Here is a 20,611-nt window from a genome sequence, read left to right on the forward strand (position 1 = left end):
AGAGAGAGAGAGGATTAAGAACTGTCAATTCATGTGATAGAGAGTCCTGGAAAAGTGAATTTATCTGGATTTCACCAATGCAAAAAGGTGGTTAGGTGAAGTCAGCCTCAGGGCTACCCAGCCCAGAGTGGGTTTATTACAAATGTTTACTTAGGGGCAGTGTTCTTTTTCTGTACATTGCTAACAAGCAGAGTTTAAGATCAGGGGTTTGGTTTGGTTTGGTTTTTAACTATAGCATTATTCCAACTGTGCAGAGAGTTCTTCCATTGCAAAGCAGCCAGTTCGAAGAAGTGTGTGTCCTCTGGAGAGAGGGCCAGTCTTTGTGCTTCTGTCCTAATTTGTTGGTACACAGAAGTTCTTTTCTTTGTCTTCCATTGATGCATTTTCAGGAAGGTAAAGGTTTCTCACAAATATAGAAACTTTTGTAGTTGCACTGTACATCATTCCATTCCCCTGCAATGTGGATCTGGGCACAGTCTTCTCCGTGATCACCGTGGACATTGGGTTCGCCACTCCTCCATTTCCTAAATGAGAAGGGCAATCAAGTCATGCCCAGGAATGCTGAACAAGGGATCACCCCCCACCCCTAAGACCTTCCAACCACATTACTTTCGTCCCTCAAGCACAGCCAGCCAGTCCCCTGTTGGGGGAGGATTGAATCTCTTCCTGCCTGGGGACCCCATTCCATTTTGGAGAAGGTCTCAGAGGATGGGTCCCCATGGAGGGTGGGTGGAGCCCAAGACCAAAAAGGGGACAGGATCTGAAATACCAGCATATTTTGGCTTAAAGCTCCTACTGCCCAGAACAAAGCTTCAGGGGAGGCATCTCAAGCTTTGAAATGGGGCAGAACTTCCTGGCATAAAGAACGAATGCAGTTCATATGGAAATGCTCCACCATTAAAGAAAAGAAGAGGAAGGATGATTATGGCTTCATGGCAGCCCCACATACTTCTCACTGCCCCCCCACACACTGCACATGCCCCCCTCCCCCCACAAAGAACACTGGATGTTTCTGGCTTGCTAGCAAAGTCATGTTTGATTTCAGATTAAATTGGGAGGCTTAATCTGTTTCAAATGGGGAGTAGTTTTGCTGCCTCTCCTGAATGGCAGCCTGAACGTTTGTCAAGCACCTACAGATGGATGGCAGATGCCTGCCTTTGCCTCGATAGGTACCCTTACTTGTAGCTGGTTCTGTAATCAGTACCATCAATCCATTTCCACTCCCCTTCAACGTTCACATCACTGAGTCCGATCCAGTAGCGCTCATCTCTGGTTTGTGACTGGATGAAATTCTGCAGGCCAGAAAAGAGGGGAGAACAGCAGATGGGGTGACCTTGCTGTTATAAACACACACCAAAACCATACACAAGTTCTTGGCCAGAATGAATGGAAGGGGCAGCTTTAGTGTGCCTCTTGGCTCATGTGCTCCACCCCACACCCCTGGATCAGCTTCTACCAGAGAAGGGGAATTGCTCCACATTTCACTCAGCTCCTCACAGCAGAGTCTCCAGAGGGTTCTCTGTCTCTGAGAAAGCTCCCCCGACCTGAGCTGCTGCTCTAATCTTGTTTCCCTCTTGTGAGGAGGTGCATGTGACAGTGAACCAGGATCGCCAGATCTGCAGGGTCACTACCAAATTAGTCAGGGGGCTGGAACATCAGGCACACTAACTGTTACGTGCTGCTACTGGTGCTCCATACAAGGAAAGTGTAGCTGGAGAAGTAATTGCCCCCCAGGGGAAAAACAGAGGCATCCTAACCATGTAGGTGCTGCCAGCATTGCTCAGTGCTGTTGCCTGTAGCAGGCATGGGTTCCTCTGGGCCATGTAGCCCATAGCGCTTCAGTACCCAATTAGCATGCCCCTTCCCAGGACCCTTCCATTTTTCGCCTTTTTTCATGCTCTAGCATAAAAAAGTGTCACGAAGCAGCTCACCTCCCAGTGTTGTAATTCTAAGCACTGGGCTTTCTGTATATAAAATACATACAAGGGAGCATTTGTGCATCAAGCTATGCAGTGGCGTGTTACAAGTAACAGCCATAAAGCAGTCAGTTCATTTTGCATTGGAGAAAACCAGTTACCCAATCCAGGCAGAGAGAAAGCTGAAGCCAAACCACTGGGAAATTGTTACAGCTCTTCTGTTGAGATAAGGCTTGCTAGCAAAGCCCTGCCTTCAAGGGAGATCCTTTCCCCAAGGAGTCCTTTGGTCAGCCAACCACCACCGTCCCACTCTGTGTTGCTCTCCTATCCTTATTTGATGTCTCTCTCAGGAACCTCTAAGGCTTGGACCCTTTATTTATTTATTTATTTATTTATTTATTTATTTATTTATTTATTTAAAACTTTTGCATATTGTCCCATCACTGATGTCTCAGGCGGTTAACAATAACAGCAGTAAAATAAGAAAAAAATATAAAAGTTGCACAGCATCCAATAAATATAAAACCACAGAGGAAGATAATTAGCAATTAAAATAGTGGGAAAATAAAAGGGTTTTCACCTGATGCCAAAAAGAATATAACTTTGGCAGCAGGCAAACCTCTCTGGGGAGCGTGTTCCACAATCAGGGTGCCACAGCAGAGAATGCCCTCCTCTGGGTAGCCACCCTCCTTATCTCTTTCAAGGAGGGCTCCAGAAGCAGGACCTCTGCCTCAGATCTCAGGTGGTGGGAGAGCACATAGGGCGGATCCTTCTTCTAGTCTCTGCCCTGGCTCAGCATTCCTAGTTTTGGCACTGCCAGTCGAACTAGCTGTAGCCTTCTGCACTACCTCCCATTGCAGTGGCCTTGCGGTTGCATCTGCCTTGGCCACAATTTCCCCTCTTCTTCAGATGCAAAGTCAAATCCCAGAGGATTTTAAAGAGCCTCTGCAGAGTAGCTGGGTGTAAGCCTTACCAAAAAGGGCTCCTTTCCTTATTGCCCAGTATGGAAAGAGAATGACTGATTTGGGGAGCGAGAACAGTCTTACTCAACAGTCTTACAGTGGGTGAGCTCTGAAAGGCTAATTCTGGCCACAATCCCATTTATGTGTATTGGTTAAGCATTTAAATATCCTTCCCAATATTATTTGTGGGGGAATAGGCTGATAGGGGGATGATCCACTCTTTGCTTGCAATGCCCTTCCATACGTTCTGTATGTCAGGAGAGCTGAGGGTGAAGGGGAGGGTTTTTACATTGGCCTTTGTGTCTTCTACTGGAAATTAGATCCCCATTCTTTGTTTAGTGCTAAGCAAGCTGTTAAAGCAATTTTGTTCACGTAACATTATAGTAGCTTTGCTCAGGTGCTCTCTTTTTAAGATCTTCTCTTGTTCTTAATTCTATTTAGGATCAAAGACAACACATACATTTATCCACATATTTATGAATAATATTTACTTAAGAGCTCCCCCTGTCCCCTGCCATACCTCTCAACACACACACACACACACACACACACACACACACAGAGAGAGAGAGAGAGAGAGAGAGAGAGAGAGAGAGAGAGAGAGTCATGATTCCTTCCAGTCTCTTTACCTGTTTGGGCTCATCATGAATGACAACCAGTTTTGAGTTCTGTTCTTCACAATGGGATTGAGCTGCATGCCAATTCACCTTCTGGATGCCAAAGTAGTAGCACCCGCCATCATAGTATTCCCATTCCCTGCTTCTGGAACCACATGGGTAGACTAGGAAGGAAGAAAGGAAGGAAGGCTTGTTATGAAAATCCTAGTGTCTCCTTCATAGAAAAGGAGGTCTTTGACACTCTACTAGAGGTTGGCTACATTTGTGAGTGAAAGTCTCTTGGGAGCTCTTCTAAATAAGGTTCCTGGTCACACACTCATGCTCAGATCACTCAAGAGGTATGTTTGGCCTGCTGTGGAAAAGCAAAATGGGAATGTTCATTGTCTTGTATGGTGAAGAGGTCATTAGTGGAGATGTATCTAGTTCTCAGAAATGGAGTGGGAGGAATGAAAAGGTACGTGTTACTATGTGCAGTTAGTTATCTTCAGTCTAACTGAAGATTTGCACTTACCATCAATGATACCAAATACAGCATCAAGTATAATGTAGTTAACAGGCTGAGCGAATGGACATCAGAAAAGTCACATGTGCCCCAACTTTGCTGAATCACACTCTGAGTGGAAGAAATTGGCTCTTGCTCCTGATTAGGTGGGTTCATTGCTGGCATTCATTTCTCAGTTGATCCTCAGGATAGGGACTTAGATCTTCTCTAGCTGGAGTCTGACTCTGCTCCCCTGCTCTTGATCAGCTGCAGAGAACTTCTTGCTGAGCTGTCAACCATTATTCTGGTGTATCTGCAGAAGCACAGTGCTCTGCACATGGCACAGCTTGATTCTATATGCTGCAAACTCAGCTGAGCCAAAGAGAACAGAGTGCTGTGGTTCAAACCTGCCTAGCAGATACTGTTTTGGATAGGAAAGGGTTGCTTTCTAAAGCCAGGCATGGGCACGTGTTGCTATGTGCCATCAAGTCATCTCTGATGTATGGCAACCCTGTGGATGACAGCCCTGCTTAGCTGTTCCAAACTCAAGACTGTAGTCTTTTATGGAATCCATCCATCTCATTGTTGGCCTTTCTTTTCTTCTTCTGCTTTTGACTTTCCCCAGCATGATTCTCTTTTCCTGTGAGCTTTGCCATTTCATGATGTGGCCAATGTATGACAGTTGCTTCTAGGGAAAACTCTGGCACCAACACCGTGTTTCAATGCATCCTTTTTCTTCCTGTCAGCTTTCTTCAATCCAGCTTTCAAAGACACATACACAGTGATCAGGACTAGTGTGGATGACATTGGCCTTGGTCCCCAGTAAAACAACCTTACTCTTGATGATATTTTCTAGTTCCTTCATTGCTACCCTTCCAAGTCTCAGCCTTCTTCCATTTCTTGGCTACACTCTCCATTTGAATTGATGACTGAGCCAAGGTATGCAAAATCTTTCTCCGTTTCAATTTCTTCTTTGTTAACAGTAAAGTTCTGTGGGGATATACTTGCCTTGTAAAGAGCCAGTCTGGACCACCTCTGTTCCAGAGAATGACCACTAGAGAAATCCACCAAATTTAGTACTGATTTATTGCTCGCAGAAATGGATAGAAATGCACAGGTACATTTTGAAGAGACACTTACATTCCTTGCTTCTTTGAAGCTGATTATGCATTTGGTCACTTCAGAGGGAAGCCTTCCTCCTAAAATTGGAAGAAGGGAGACAACCACACACCATCTCAGAGGCTTACACATGACAAAAGGCCACAAATAAGTTCAAAGAAGGCTTCTTCTTGTTGTTCATTGTTTCTATCTCCCCAACAACCCCATCTCTGGGCAGCTTGGAGCCAGGTCTGTTAGTTTTTCCATGCAGTCAGCATTCAGTATCCCCCAGTAGTACCACATGATGCTGAAACCATTCCCTAGTCCAGGGGTGTAGAATTAGGTCCAGCTTGAGGACCACAGCTCTTTTTTCAGAAGCTATTCAAGTCTGCGCCCCAGTGAGGTGTGGGGCTGCCCAGGTAAAAGGTGAAAGGGAACCAAATTTCAGCTTAGGGCTCCTAGTGCAGGTGGCTCAGCCTTAGAAGAAGCATGTCTATATTTTAGAATGGGGGATAAAAGCCAGGAAGCCAACAAATGATCAGGGGGCAGGATAAAGGAGGGAACCCAGGGAAAGGGGTGTGGCCACATGGGAAATTCCAGATGGAGCAACTGGGATCCTGGGATGGCCAGAGAGGGCTCCTGGGTCCTGGCTCAGTTGCTAGGCATCGAAACTCCCGAGATTTTTGAGAATGTGAGTAGAAAGCATTCCCTCCCTCATTTTGCCTTGACCCAAGGTAATATAATTGTCTTTCAGACCAGAAAGCATATAATTACCCATGGATAGCGTAATTCCAAACAATATTAAAATCAGGAGGTAAGAGACTGCAAGCAGCAGATAAACCAGCAAAGAGGATTTCTCTTTCCACAGGGGTAGTATGTACCTGTCTTAGAAAGAAAGGAAGGAAGGAAGGAAGGAAGGAAGGAAGGAAGGAAGGAAGAGGGAATGTAGAATTCTGCACTGAATGCCAATGAACACAGCAAGATGATCTGCCTACTACAATGCAGAGAGCATGCACAGATTGTTTATTTATTATTGCATATATATCTCACTTTTTTTCTTTTTTAAAGAACAGAGCAGCTTACAGAATTTCCTCCTGCTGCTTTCAATCTCATCCCTGCAACAACAGCCCTATGAGGTAGGTTGGGCTGATTGTCTGTGACTGGTCCAAAGCCACTCCATTGGCTCCACGGCTGACCGGGGACTAGAACCCAGATCACCTGAGTCCCAGTCCTGCATTCTTAACCACTACACCACCCTTGGCTCTCATATAATAGCATGTACAGCTGGGAATTTTTCTATGCTAGTTTGGAAATATGATGCAGTCCTGCAGACAACTGAGCCATAGAGACTGAAAAGTCCAGTATTTGCCCATGGTCCTTTCTTCTAGCTGCCCTTCACAAACCACTGTCAGTGGGGCACAGAAGTGGCATTTCCTAGATCCACATTTCCTGGCTCAGAAGTACAATGCAGTTTGGCTGCAATATTCATCCCAAATACAAGGTGAGCATCCTGTGCTTATGGAAGACATACACTCCCAGCTTCATGGATCATTAGGTACCTTTTAAAGAAAAAAGGTTCTGCATATTGGTAGAATCTGATCTTTTGTTGTTGCTGCTGTTTTGGCATTAGTGCTAATTCAGACTTGCACAAATGCATGTTCATTAATGAAAATTGATGTATACAAGTGCAAATTAGGTAAAACAAATCCTGCTCTACTGCTGAAAAACTGGTCCACAGGTCTGTAAAACTGAGGCATCTGTAAAACTTGCAACCAGCCCCAACACAGTCCACTTTAGGCTCTGTGGGTCAGATTGTTAGAAATTGTATTCATTTATTAAATTATTAATAAAAATTAGATTAAAATATTAAATTAATAAATTAAATCCAAACTCATTTGACTCTGTTGTGGCTTTTTCAACATACCCCATCTAGAACTTCCCCCCAGTGAAATCAGCCCCCTTCCCAGTCAAGGAGAAAAGCTCCTATATGTTCATTTTAGCAATGGTCCAGCTTCTAGTGCTCCTAGAATATCAACTGGTGCTTTTGCGATGCCTGAAGACATCACAGAAAAAGTGGTTGTGCAGAAATTTCCTAAGCCAGAGGGTCACATAAAAGTAGGGATGTGGAGGAATCCGTATGGGGGCCAAGAAACATGGGCTCAGCTCCTGGACTCCAGTCCCATTTGCCATGGCCCTGAGATCCTGGACAGTGTGCCCAGCGTCTGTAGGCTTCCAGCAGGAATTGAGTGCCACAAGCAGCATCCCTCTTCCACACCACCTACAGTAGCTTTGGTGCTGCTACCTCTGATGTGGAAGAAAATTGCCAGTAGTGCAATCCTCATTCTACAAGTGTTCGTGGATACCCTCTTGGCTCAGTTCACTTTGAAAGACAGGGCCAAGCCTGAAAGGAAGTCAGTGAATACAGCACCCCTACACTATTCTACAAATGTTACATTTGTCTTGGTCACCCCTACACTATTCTACAAATGTTACATTTGTCTTGGTAGGATTGACCCAGCCACTTTTAAAGCATTAGATATAATTGCTATTGGAAGCACATACTGAGACTGGTCAAGCAAAGAGTCCCATGATCCATGTCTCTAAATATTAATCAATATAATCTGTAGAGTTTATGATAAGCAGGAATGAAATAAAAATCAGATCGTCCCCTTTTACCTAAGTGGTGGATTACTGCCTTGACATATATACCTGCTGCATTTATGCTGCTGCTGCTGATGATTATTATGCTTTTATATTCCACCCTTCACAATGTCTCAGGGTGGTAATACATTTATATAAATAAATAATATACAGCATCCAGATAATAAAATATAAAATCAATCTTAAAACACTACTAACATTTAAAATAATGGGAAAATAAAAAGGTTTTGGCCTAGCGCCAAAATGAAAAAAGTGTCGGCACCAGGCACAACTTTCTGGGTCTTAGGCTATGCCTTATCCAAAAAAAGGTTTGCTTCAAGATCTCTTTAAAAATGGATTGTCTCATTTGTAATGCAGCTATTACCTCCCTTAAACGTATGTTTTGGCAATGCCCTGCAGTTGCTTCTTTTGTGAAGGAGGTCATTATATAGATAAATGTTGTGCTGGAACAGTCTTTTGCTGGAGTATACTCTCTTTTAAATTATTTACCTGTTTCATGGAAATTAATGAGCATTAACTAATGAAATTAATGTCAGTGTAAGTGGCTTCTCCCAATCTGTTTGACAGCTAAAAGACTCATATTACAACCCTGGAAAGATAATTGTTTACCTCCTATAATATAGTGGCCTATGGACCTAGCTGTGCTTTCAGGAGTTGAATGGGTGGCATATGAATACCACCTTCAAATGGATACTTACCTGGATATCTGGTATGCTTTTCTTGTAGTTTATGCTTATATAGGGAAATGTTGTAGTTCCCTATATATAGACTTCATATATATCCATTGTTATGAATATACGAGGTGAGACACAGAAATAACTGGATTGCGCTTAGGGCTTTCCTGGAAAATCATCTGGGGGTCGGCTAGATATGCATCATAGAACTATATCTCCTCCTACATGCCCTCTCAAACAGCCAACCAGCTAGGTATATCTTATGAATAGCCCAGTCAGTATTCGAACTACACCCACTACACATGTTGCCACGATAATGTTGGGGGGAAAAAATTGAACAGCGAATCAACATCGTATTCCTGTGCACAATGGTTTTTCTGCAAAGCAGTTTTTGAGTAGAGAAAACATTTCTGTCCTCAATCATCCTCCTTATTCACCCGATTGAGCTTTCTGTGATTTTTCCTTGTTCCCAAAAATCAAAAGTGACCTGAAGGGAATATGCTTTGTGTCAATGGATGAAGTGAAGACTAGAATGGCAAGCCTGTTGAAGAACCTCATGCAAAAGACTTCCAGCACTGTTTCAATCAATGGAAAATATGCATGGAGCGGTGTAGAGATCGGGAGGGGGAGTATATAGAAGGTGACAATGTTCAGAATGCTGTAATTCATCAATAAATATTATTATTACTAATCTGGTTATTTTTGTGTCACACCTTGTGTGTGTGTGTGTGTGTAGAGAGAGAGACCTATATTTGCTTATCAGTTCAGAAAAACCTGGAACAAAAGAAGAAAAAAAACACACACACACACACACATCTTCTCTGTAGCTGGTACTGATTACCTATTGCTTTTGGTGCCACGGCTGCTCTGGTCTCTGCCAGGGATGCTTCATCTGAGTTGTGCTGCCGCTTGTAAGTACCAACTAGACCCATTGTCCTCTTGTGTCCTACTCTCTCCTCTGGGTGGGTTTATAAGTTGTCCAGCAAATTGAGGAACTAAAGGAAAAATAGCACGCAAGCTCCAATTGTCCTGCTGATTCTTAGAATGACATAGAGAAATCAAGCCAAGTCCCCACCCAATCAGTTTCACTCCTCAGTGGTTAATTTCCCTTTAGTAAGGATTCTCTGAAGAAACAAGTTTTCTCAGAACTGTATATGCCACAGCATTATGGCTCTCTTAATCTACAGCATCTGCTTTTGCTGTAAATCTGTCTGCCCATCATCTCTTCCTTTCCATATGATCTCTGAGAATGAGCAAATGGATTGACCCCTGTTAGACTAATCTCTAACAACCCTAACCTTCCTGACATCCTGGTGAATATGAAGCTGATATATAGGACCATTTAATTCGATACTATCTAATTTAAGAGGCAGAAACCTTTCAAGCTTCCAGGTAGGCATTTCTCCCAGGCCTGCTCACTGAGATCCTTGAAGGAAAGAAAGATGATGTGAACCCAGGATCTGATGCCTCCAAAGCATGTTCTCTGCAACTGAGTTATTCGCTTCCCAGCTGATGAGTTGATTATTAATTTTGTTCTGTTGATACTTTCCCAATAGCCAAAGATCTCTGGGAGGTTAATGAGAACCTTTTGTGGATGTAGGATGCTGGTAGGGCTCTGGAAATAAGGAAGAGGGGTGTGTGTGTGTTAGGGAAGTGGGAGAAATGTGTTTGCCATTTCAAATCAATAAATGAACTGAGGTTCAGCTATTCTTCCAAATGTGCACTTCTCTACATGTTGCAGTTGTCTCATCAAAAATGCAAATGCAAGTACACATATAAATATAACATTTAAAATGCATTACATTAGAAAATTGCTTGGGATACTGTGTATTCTAGGGAAAGTGCATGTATTAGGAGAAATGTGCACCAAGTTTCAAACAAACTGTTTTTTTAATTCCCAAATTTTGCAGTGGACTGAACTGAAAAGCAGAATCATAGAGCCTGGCAGGTCCAATTGGGGTGCTAGTGTGCCCATGGGATGCTAACAGTGGACATCTACATGGCAACTGAGTAACCTCCAGATGTGTCTTACTGCAGCTTCCATCATCCCCAGAGATCACTGTGGTTCAAAGGACTGATGTAAAGCATGATGGGAAATTTAATGTAACCCTTGTTTTATTTTTCCATTGCCCTCACGAACCTACTACAATGTCACTTCCCCCTTTTTGTATTTTCTTCTTTTTAGATCCCAGACTGAACCCAGTAAGCAGTGTTGATCAGTTCCCAAATTTCTGATAACAATTGAAAATTTGCAAATGGCATGGATGGCTTTCAAACAACAAATTGCTTGTATATGTGAGAGAGAACTTGCTTTGGAACTGGTCCTGGCTTGGGAGCTTTAATACTTTGCCTTTCTGCTGCAGTCTTGATTTGAACTGGGGCTCCAGCACTAGCATTGGGGGTGGGTGGTGGGTGGGGAGGGAAGCTCCAATCTCGCAACAAGTGATAGGCTTGCATAATTTTTGGTTTTCTCGGGGTTTACACTGTATTTTCACATACATCCTGCAAAAGCTAGTATTCTGGTGGTGGTGAGCCTATCTGAATTGTTATTGTATTTGGATTCTGGCTTATGAAAGGATCAGCACAGCATTTCTCTGGGTTCTCCCTGTCACAACAGGTAGGCTATGTAAGGCAGGGTGGGCAGGGTGCCCTTCCGCTTACCTGTAGGTGAAGGAAACTTTGTGTAATTGGATGCTTTAACCTTTGAACAGATTTCCTCTTTAGAAGGTGGGAACAGGACACAGTTACTGGCAGAAATTCTTTTTATCAATTATTCTTGATACAGTTTGACAAAATGAAAATAAGAATGAAGAGACATGAGTGTTTTGGAAATGTGTCTCATACATTTGATTTCCCACATTTTGGAGGGCATGTGTGAACTTTCATCCCATACTGAATAAATATGCAAGGGGTGGATGGGAAGTGATTCCCATCTGGACTGTGGCCAGATACTGTCCTTCTCTAAATGCCATGGTCTTCCTCTGCCTCCCACTTCCCCACTATTCAGATATTTGGGAGTGTAAAATCAACTACCCAGAACAAACTCCATGCCAAGCTTCACACTGCATTTGATCCTATAATCCAAGGACGGATCACCGTGTCCTCCAGGTTGCTTATGATTATTGTGTTTGCTTCCTCTGCACAATTGTCACATCAATAATTCTTTGGAAATGAGCCATTTGGCTTAAGTGCTGACTCTGTTACTTTATATATATATATATGTATATTATGCAAGCTTTGAAGGAGAACATCCAAGGAAGAATCATGCTGCACCATTGCTTCCTCTAAACGGGGTTTGGGGCTACTTCTACAAGTGCTGATGATGCTTTAGAAGGAAAAATCGTGAAGTTCTGAACTGTTTCCAAGCTTTCGTAGAACTCGCTAGCATTGCTTGTTTTCAGCTGATTCAGCACATTGCATGGATTGCTCCATTCTTTAAAACTCCTGATGTACAGATTTTAAGGAGGTAGTTGAATATGGTAGATTCAGCAGTGATGTGAGAAGGTCACACCTCACAATTCTGGGTTTTTAAAATGAGGTTTGCCTTTACATTTTCTCATGCTATACTTTGGCACAAGGGAAAACATGTTGCAAGGCAGGGGGCAGGCTTAAAGGGGGCCCTGTTCTCATTGCACCTCCAACCAGCCCCACTTTGGGTGCACATGCAGGTAGCATCTGCAGGTGATTGCTGGTGGGCACAAGTGAATTTAAGCACCCTTCCCTCCATCCACTGATCTTCCCCTGCACTCATCCCAGCAAAAGAGACTTGGGTCAGTTAGCAGCTAATCCCATTCACTTGAAACACCCCTCTGGGGAGAAGTCTGCAAGCTCTCATCCCAAGGTTGCTCAGTGTACCTAATCTCAAAGGTGATGTGGGGCGATGACTGTGAGCTTAGATGGCTATAAGGATAACAATAGTAATAATGGGAAGATCAGAGCAGTCTTTTCTGCAGTATATGATGTAGCACACTGTCCACTTTTCTATGTAAGGCATTTATCTTGTTCTCAGGACTCCTCACTCACAGTAGCTCGCAGTGCTTCACACAACATCCTCCTCCTCCAGGGCTTCTCCCATATTCTGCAATCATTATAGCCTCTTCTGATTGAGGAAAATGTGGTATTGTATAGAAATGGCACAAGGAGAAGCATGCACATTTTCACAATTCTTCTATGCTGCACTGCCCCCTTGTGGGGATGTAATGGAATGAAGAGAATAGCTGAGAAAGACACATACATACCCTGACCTCAGGAAACAGGTGTTAAGGAGCTGATTTTCATTCTGCAAGGACTCCAGGAGCAGACACCTCAGCAGAGTTGTAGCTTTAAAGCCTCATGTAGAAGCACTGTGTGCTGGGTGGGACAAAGCAGGGCATGGGAGAGTCAGGGGCCCTGGGACTATCCAGGAGGCTGGTCTACCGCAAATATCAGAACTAGAGAACAAACCAGGAGGCAGATCCAGGAACAAGCTGGAAGTCACTCTGGGGGGTGCGTACCTCAGTGCCGCTTAGCATACAGAAGCTCTGAAGTTCAGTCCTTAACACCTTTGGCATGGCTGGATAAACTCTTGCCCGAAACTCTGGAGAGCCATGCCTGGCAGTATCTGTTGCCAGCAATGGGCTAGATGGACCCATGATCCGAATTGGGATGAGGCAGCTTCCTATATTTTACAGTCCGGACCAACAAATAACCATAGAATACAGAGACATTCAAGGACTCAGGATGCCTTGTTACTGAAGCAAGGCTCAGGTACCACAGGAAGGCCTCTTTATACTCCTTCCTATCAAGGAGATATTAAGGCCTGGCTCAGGTAGTCAGAGTTAGTCCAGGACCCAAGGATATTTCTCTGAGAAGCTGATGCCTGCAGTTCAGAGGTTCACCACATGAGGCAGCTCAGATATCCCCATTTATCTTCAGAAGAGTATAGAGGGAAACCCGAGTAACTGATGTTTCCTCTTTTGTCTTTATTGAAGCACAGGCAGGAAAGAATGAGAAATACGTGCAGGAAGTATGAATTTTTGGTTTTGTTTTCTCCACCCTGAAAATAAAACTGGCTTTTACAAGGATCAGTTTTGTGAGAACCACTGTGGTGTAGTGCTTAGACTGCTAATGTGGGATCCTGGAAGATTTGGGTTCTAGTCCCCACTCAGCCATGAAGCTCTCTGGGTGAGTTTGGGCCAGTCACTCAATCTCAGTCTGATTGGATCTCAGCACTCAATCTCAGCCTGTCCTCCCTCACAGAGCTGCACATGCTAGGGAAAGAGGCAAGATATAAAAGTGAAATGAAATCATTGCCAGTATTATTGTCTATTCAGAGAGGGCATGGTGGACCTGCAGCCCGCTGCATGCTGTTGTACAGCAACTCCCATAATCCCTGATCATTGGTTACACCTATGGGGCTGATGAGAGCTGTAGTCCAATAACCACTGTGCTGCTAGAAGTTCTTAATCTCTGCTTTAGAAATTACATTTTTCCTTTGTGCACTCCATAACCTTGAGCTGTTCAAGAACCAGTCCTTTGCAACCAGTTCTTGTTTTTTTATTGCAATTTGAATTTTTGTATCCCACTAGGGAACTTGTTGAAGAGGGGAGAAAAAATCTTTAAAATTAATAGATAAATATCTGTAGCTCTGGAAACACAAAATTGAAAGTGTGTGTGTGTGTGTGTGCGCGCACACACACACACACACACTATATTTCATCTAAATGTAAGCATAGTGCAACAAAGTGGTGAGAAGGACAGTTGTAAAACTGATAATAAGCAAATAAATCAGATTTCAAGCAACATTTCAATTTTGGCATTGGAGTAGATTTTGTGTGTGTGTGCATATATGTGTGCACATGTGAGTGAACAGAAGACTCAAAAGCTCCTATCCAGCAATTTTCTGTGAGCATTATTGTTGCTGTTGTGTGCTGTCAAGTCATCTCCAACTTATGGTGACCCTATAAATGAAAGCCCTCCAAATTGTCCTGTCCATGACAGCCCTGCTCAGCTCTTGCAAACTCAAGGCTGTGTCCTATGGAGCCAATCAATCAAATACTTGGCCATCTTTTTCTTCTTCTGTCTTTGGCTGTCCCTAGCATGATTGTCTTCTCCAGTGAGTCTGGCCTTCTCATGATGTGCCCAAGGTATGACCATCTCAGTATTGTAATTTTTTGTTCCCAGGGAAAGTTCTGCCTTGACTGGATCTAGGAACCACTTCATCTTTCCCTCTGCAGGGGTATTCATAAAGCTCTTCTGCAGCATCATGTTTTGAATATATTAATTTCCTTCTTGTCAGTGTCCGGCTTTCACACCCATACACAGTGATCAGGCATATGGTAGTATGGGTCTCCAGTAAAGTGTTCTCATACTTGATGATCTTTTCTAGTTCCTTCATTGCTGCCCTTCTCAGTCTCAGACATCTTCGAATTTCTCTGCTGCAGTCTGCTGTTAAATTGATGACTGAGCCAAGCTATGCAACATGGTTCAGTTTCAATTTCTTCGTTGTTAACAGCTCTGTGAGCACAGGGAGTTCAAATATGTGCACCACAATGCACATTACTTAGTGTCTTTCCCCCCTTCCTCCAGATCAGTTTGATTCCTTAAAACGTGCAATTGAGAAATATTAAAAGAAAACCTGAGGCTTGTTCATTTGTTTGCTTGTTTATTTCAATCTACATGTCAAGCCAAACTTCAAGGAGTACAAAAGAACAGTTTGTTTGCCCTGGAAATTTGCAAAATCACATCCACTTGCTTGAGTTGCAGGTTCTGTAAAATCATTCAAATGCCAGGAGTTTCTAAATGGACACGATGTTGAAAATCAGTCACAATTTATGGGATGATGCTGAGTGAATCATTTTTAAAAGGAAAGAAAGACTAAGAGGCTTCTCCAGTATGACTTTGCAAGTTTAAAAGTGACACTTGGAAGGTCTCTTTGACATGCTCACAGTTCTTCCTGTGTGTGCACATCAGGGTAAGGCCTGTGCTTTTGGGCAGTTAGGCTGTCACTTCCTTTCTGCCTTGGGGATGTTGGGAAGATGCTCAGGTGCGCCACTGATGCTCTGACCTTGCGCCCGGCAAGGGCTTTTCACAGATATAGTAGCACTGGTAAGTGCAGTAGACGTCATTCCATTCCCCATTGCCCCAGAGATGTGCGCAGTCCTCTCCATGGGCATCATCATTGGGCTCCCCTTGCTTCCAGTACCTGGGGTTAAACATAATATGCAATTTAAGTGTTTTCAATCAATTCCACTTATAATAAAATCTTGAACCATGCAATCCTATGTCCCCCAGACAATGCCTAGGCAGCCATAGGATTTTTCAGATTTCCATCTCTGAGGTTGGAGCCAAGCTTGGAGCACCCTTCTCTTTGCTGCCAGTGCAAAAGCAACCTTAAAGAAAAGGCTTAGGGGGCATTCCAGGGAGAGGCATCCCCAGCAGACAATGTATCCTGGCGATGCTTCTTCAGCCTCCTCCTCTCCTCCTCTGAAGCCTGCAGGGCATCAAGCCCCTTTGCAGGATGAGAAGAAGACCAAGGCTCTTTTCCCTGCCCCACTTGTACTCCTCCAAGACAGGTTGTATCCTGAGTGGTTTACATTGAACAATTATATTGGATCTGCTGTATCTGCTTCTGGTTTCAGCATAGAACTGAGATCTGAGCTCTACCCAAAGAGCTTTCCCTGCCTTTCCAGTCTATAACCTCTACATTTGACATTTGAAAAACAGAAGTAAAAATGACTTCCGGTTGACGTCACGGCGAGACAGCTGTGGAGAACGGGGATCCTGTACTTCACATTGTGAGAAATGAAAAATTACTGTTACTAAGTGGTAAGGTCAAAACCAAAGAAAGGGTGAAATACAGGGCTAGGGTAGGATCATTGAAGTCCCTTAAAGCCAAAGGGCCTGAGGATAGAACCATGTAGATAGTTGTAATAAAAGTAATAGTGCTTCTTACTTCAAAGTCCTGAAGAACACTAGGGGGGTGAAATTGGGGGGCAGTGGTAAATTGTCACTTTCAATGGAAGAGAGCAGGAAATTGATTGCCTTTTACAACTGGCCGTAATGAGCCTGGAGGAAGGCCTGTTCGTCCTATCTCATCCTCCCACAAGATTTAGGAAATAAGTGGGCATCAAGAGAGAGGCTTCAGGGTGAAGCCGACCTGTTGAACTTTTAGAAGGTAGTGTGCACGCTTAATAGGTTCATGAACAGTAACTGACACACCTCTCATAGGTAATGGGCTCATTAGCATGAACATGGGATGTATGAGCGGGAGGGGGGAACCTATCGAGGAGTAGTATGATGTAGGCGGATGGAGAAGATTGTGACTTCTTAGTAACCCAGCCAATGGGAGAAAAGAGGTAGGGTCTGCGAGCTGGGAAAAGGGAATAAAAGCCATGTCTTGTGTGTAAATGGTGCGCTGTCTGTGTGGTGGGCGCCCACTCTTACAAGAACGTATTAAACTATTACTGCTTGGTACTTTGCCTCCGTATCATCACTACTGGGATTTCATTTCCTACAACATCAAAATCCATTCTAGAGAGGGCCCTGGGAGGCCCATCCAATCCCTGTCGGGGCAGGGATTAGAAGCCCAAGCATACCCACAGGGAGATATTCTGGGAAATTCTCAGTGAATGGAGAGAGAGGTGTGCACCCTCCCCCACCACAAGCTGCTGGCACCGGATAAGTAGCAAAGGAAAAAAAAAAAAAAGAAGCTTAAAAGTGGGCATCGGATCTGCTGGGTGAGCATTCAAATCTTTCAAAATACTGCCCGTGAAAGAACCTGTGAAATAACTATCAATCTGAATAACAAAAGAAAGGCCCTCTTGATGGAGGGAGGAAACTTCTCCCTGTGGAGTTCAAGCGGGGACAAATCTAGGGGAGATTAAGTGAAACTGGGGAAACTTGAGACTTGGAAGAGAAGGTATTTTTTTATGTTTAATCTCCAGAAGGGTGAAGAATTAAATTTGAACTTATTGTATATTAATTGGTAGAAAAAGTTCTCTTTCTGTTTCGTTTTTGTATCTCTTTCGATATGGTGATTTGATCATTCCAGTTTCTGCAACAAATAACCTTTTGCTGCCACCCTGTGGTCATTTTATCCTTTAACAGATGCATTGTTTGCCAAAAATAATTTATTTTCCTTTTTTCCTCTCTTTGTGATTTTTTGCTGTTATTTAGTGGCCATTTAGTACCACAAAAGGTAATCTAAAAATTGCTTCAATTAAACTTTTCACTTTCATCAGGGAAAAAATGCACCCATCATCTTTGGCACCTACGTCTTCTTCCCAAAGCCCAACATATCAGTTAAAAACTGTAGATTTGGGAAAATCTCAAAAAGACATACAAATGACATTTTTGACAATACAATCATCTCGAACATCTATGCAAGCATCTGAAGAATTTGCTATACAAGAATTTGCTTTGGAACAAAAGGAAAGGCTGGATAAATTGGATAGTCATGTCTTGAAGATAATGAATCAACTTGTAGGTTCGTGTATTAAAATAAAACAAAATGAACAAAATATACAAGAAGTGAAAAAGAAGGTTGATGATTCTGATAAGAAAATTGAAAAGATGGATCAAGAGATGCAACATCTAACACAAACAAGTCATTATGGGATTCAGTTGCTATATTGGAGAGATTTCAGAATACACCAGAAGCAAAAAATGAAAACCTAAGTGGTTTAATAAACATTGTGCTAGCAGATGCTCCTGCTTTGGAAAAGGAAGAGACTGATAAACAGCTTGACCTGGTTTTTAGAGTCAACTTAAGCTATGTTAGAAGTCATAAATTTCCAAGGGAGAATGGATAATTCTAAGGGAATTTGATATCTTGAAGGGCATGATTTACAAATGGGATGGCATGCTTATATGTGGTAAGGGTATTGACATTTCTTGGTGGCACAAAGTTCAAATACGATTGAGATATGTGAAGACTATAGAATATATGATTTTATAAAGGAATTAGCGACATTTGATTAAATGCTTTTAAAATCAGATGAAAGAATGATTAAAGGATTGTATAACTTTCTTTTGGGTATAAAAATGAAAGATGAATGAGTTAAGGAAACTATGCTAATATGGGCATAATATGTTGGATATAACATTGAGTTACAGAAACGGCAAAAGCTGTAGGAAAGAAATATTAAGGAAATCTTGGTTTTTCGGCGCCAGGTAAAGACCTTTTTATTTAAACATCATTTCAATTGTTAAAACATATGATCTGGCCAGGGCAACTTCTTCTTCCTTCTCTTTTTCCCCCTATATTTTTATTTTATACTGATAATTTTAATTTTATATTTGTAAATCAATGTATTTTTTGTATTTTTATATTTAATGGTAATTTATTATGTACTATTGTATTTCAATGTATTTTATCATGTTGTAAGCCGCCCCAAGGTTTCGGCAAGGGGCGGCATAGAAATGTAATAATAATAATAATAATAATAATAATAATAATAATAATAATAATAATATAAAGAAAACCTATATAAATGTTTTACAGTTAGATAGACATAGATATTTTATAGTTTTTATCACTAAATAGATTAGCAAAAATGTTCTCAAATATGTCAAATAGATGTTGGAAATGTAAACACAAATTTAAACCTGAAGACTTTTCTCTTTTTTATTATTAGATATTATTCTTAATGATTTTGATAAATAAGCTATATATTAGATCTTACATGTAAGTGGTGAGGATTCTATTTGCTCATTACTGGAGGAGTGAAGAGCCACGCACTGAAGAATTGATCTTAAAAAGGATCTTGGATTGCATGGAAAGGGACAGATTGACCTTGTCTCTGAAGGAGAATGCATATCTCTACCAAACTTGGAACTCTTTTTAGTATCAGTTAGAGAAACCGGACTATGCATAGATTTAACTATCTCTTGGCGCAGCAGCAGAGCAGCAGAAGCACAGGCTGGGAGAGAGTGCTGAGTGGCCAGGGGAGTGGCGAAGGCAAGGTAGGAGCTGGGCAGAGGACCAGAGGGCCAGGAGCAGCAGAGAGGAAGGGCATCGTCCCTTGTCTGGGTCCCTTGGCTGCAGCCAGGGCTGACAGGAGACTCCCTTCCCTGAGACACAGAGGTTTGATTGTTTGTTTGTTTGTTTTTGCTTGTGCTGTGCTGTGCTTTGTTTTTCTTCCAATTTAAATTTTATTTCATCCTTGTGTGTGTGTGTGGGTTTTTGTCTGGGAGAACTGGGCAAGTGAGAAGAACTGCAGGAGAAACAAGGCGGGGGACCAAGGTTGGATCTTGGAAGGGATCAAAATGGCAGACCAAGAGGTGCCCTTGGCAGGAGTCACGGGTGTTCCTGTCCGCTGCAACAGCTGCAGCCTGTTTGCCCTTCTCCCCCAGGAGAGGCAGGGATACACTTGCCCTCAGTGTAAGCTGGTGGTCCTGCTAGAGGAGGAGTGGAGGTGCCTGAGGGCCAAGAGAGCTCTCCAGGCCCCCCAGGAGCAGCCCCCCTCTGGACAGAGGGTTGAGGGAGACACCATGGGAGGAGCAGCCAGGGTGACATGGAGGCATGTCCCCCACAGGAGGAGGAGGCCAGCACGGCCTCCTCCTTCTCCTGGCACCAGTCTGGAACTGGGAAACAGGTTCTCTCCACTTGGGGAGGCTGGGGCTGATGAGGCCTTGGGGGACCAGCAGGACCCCCAGCCTGCGACAACAAGCAGCAAGGGGGCCACTGCAGGAGAGGCGAGGGCCAGGGCACGACCGCCCACCACCACCGGGAAGACACGGCGGCGAGTGATTGTTGTTGGGGACTCCCTGCTGAGGGGCACTGAGGCAGTGGTATGCCTCCCCAACTTGGAGACGAGGGAGGTTTGCTGCCTGCTGGGCACACGCATCCAGCATGTGAAGGACAGAGTGGAGCATCTTGTTCGCTCTGGGGGTCACCAGCCACTCCTGGTGATCCATGTAGGCACAAACGACGTGGCCAGGCAGGGTATGGTCAGGATTACCAGGGACTTTGAGGCCTTGGGGAAGAAACTCAGGGAGCTGAAGGTCCAAGTGGCCTTCTCGTCGATCTTACCTGTCCGAGGATTTGGGCCAGGAAGGGACAGGAGGGCCTCCGAGGTGAATGACTGGCTTAGGGTGTGGTGCCAGAAGGAATGCTTCGGGTTCCTTGACCATGGCACCCGGTTTCTTGCCAATGGACTTCTGGCAAGGGATGAGTTACACCTCACAAGGATGGGGAAAAGGTCCTTTGGAGATGCTTTAG

The 20,611-nt window shown here is 43.4% G+C and overlaps 1 protein-coding gene and 1 pseudogene across 1 annotated transcript in view; both read right to left on the reverse strand.

The window, feature by feature from the left end:
- Positions 1-385: 385 nt before the first annotated feature.
- On the reverse strand, positions 386-9,341 carry LOC123023933 (annotated as a pseudogene).
- A 5,702-nt stretch (positions 9,342-15,043) lies between these two features.
- Positions 15,044-20,611, reverse strand: part of LOC123024083 (hepatic lectin-like) — a 22,134-nt gene continuing 16,566 nt past the window's right edge. The window contains exon 6 of the mRNA XM_044431377.1: positions 15,044-15,592. Within this exon, the coding sequence (XP_044287312.1) occupies positions 15,430-15,592 (163 nt within the window). The 3' untranslated portion in view covers positions 15,044-15,429. The remainder of the gene's footprint in view (positions 15,593-20,611) is intronic.

The sequence above is a fragment of the Varanus komodoensis genome, unplaced genomic scaffold (assembly GCF_004798865.1).
Source record: "Varanus komodoensis strain SLA01 unplaced genomic scaffold, ASM479886v1 scaffold22, whole genome shotgun sequence".
In the NCBI taxonomy this organism is placed as follows: Eukaryota; Metazoa; Chordata; class Lepidosauria; order Squamata; family Varanidae; genus Varanus; species Varanus komodoensis.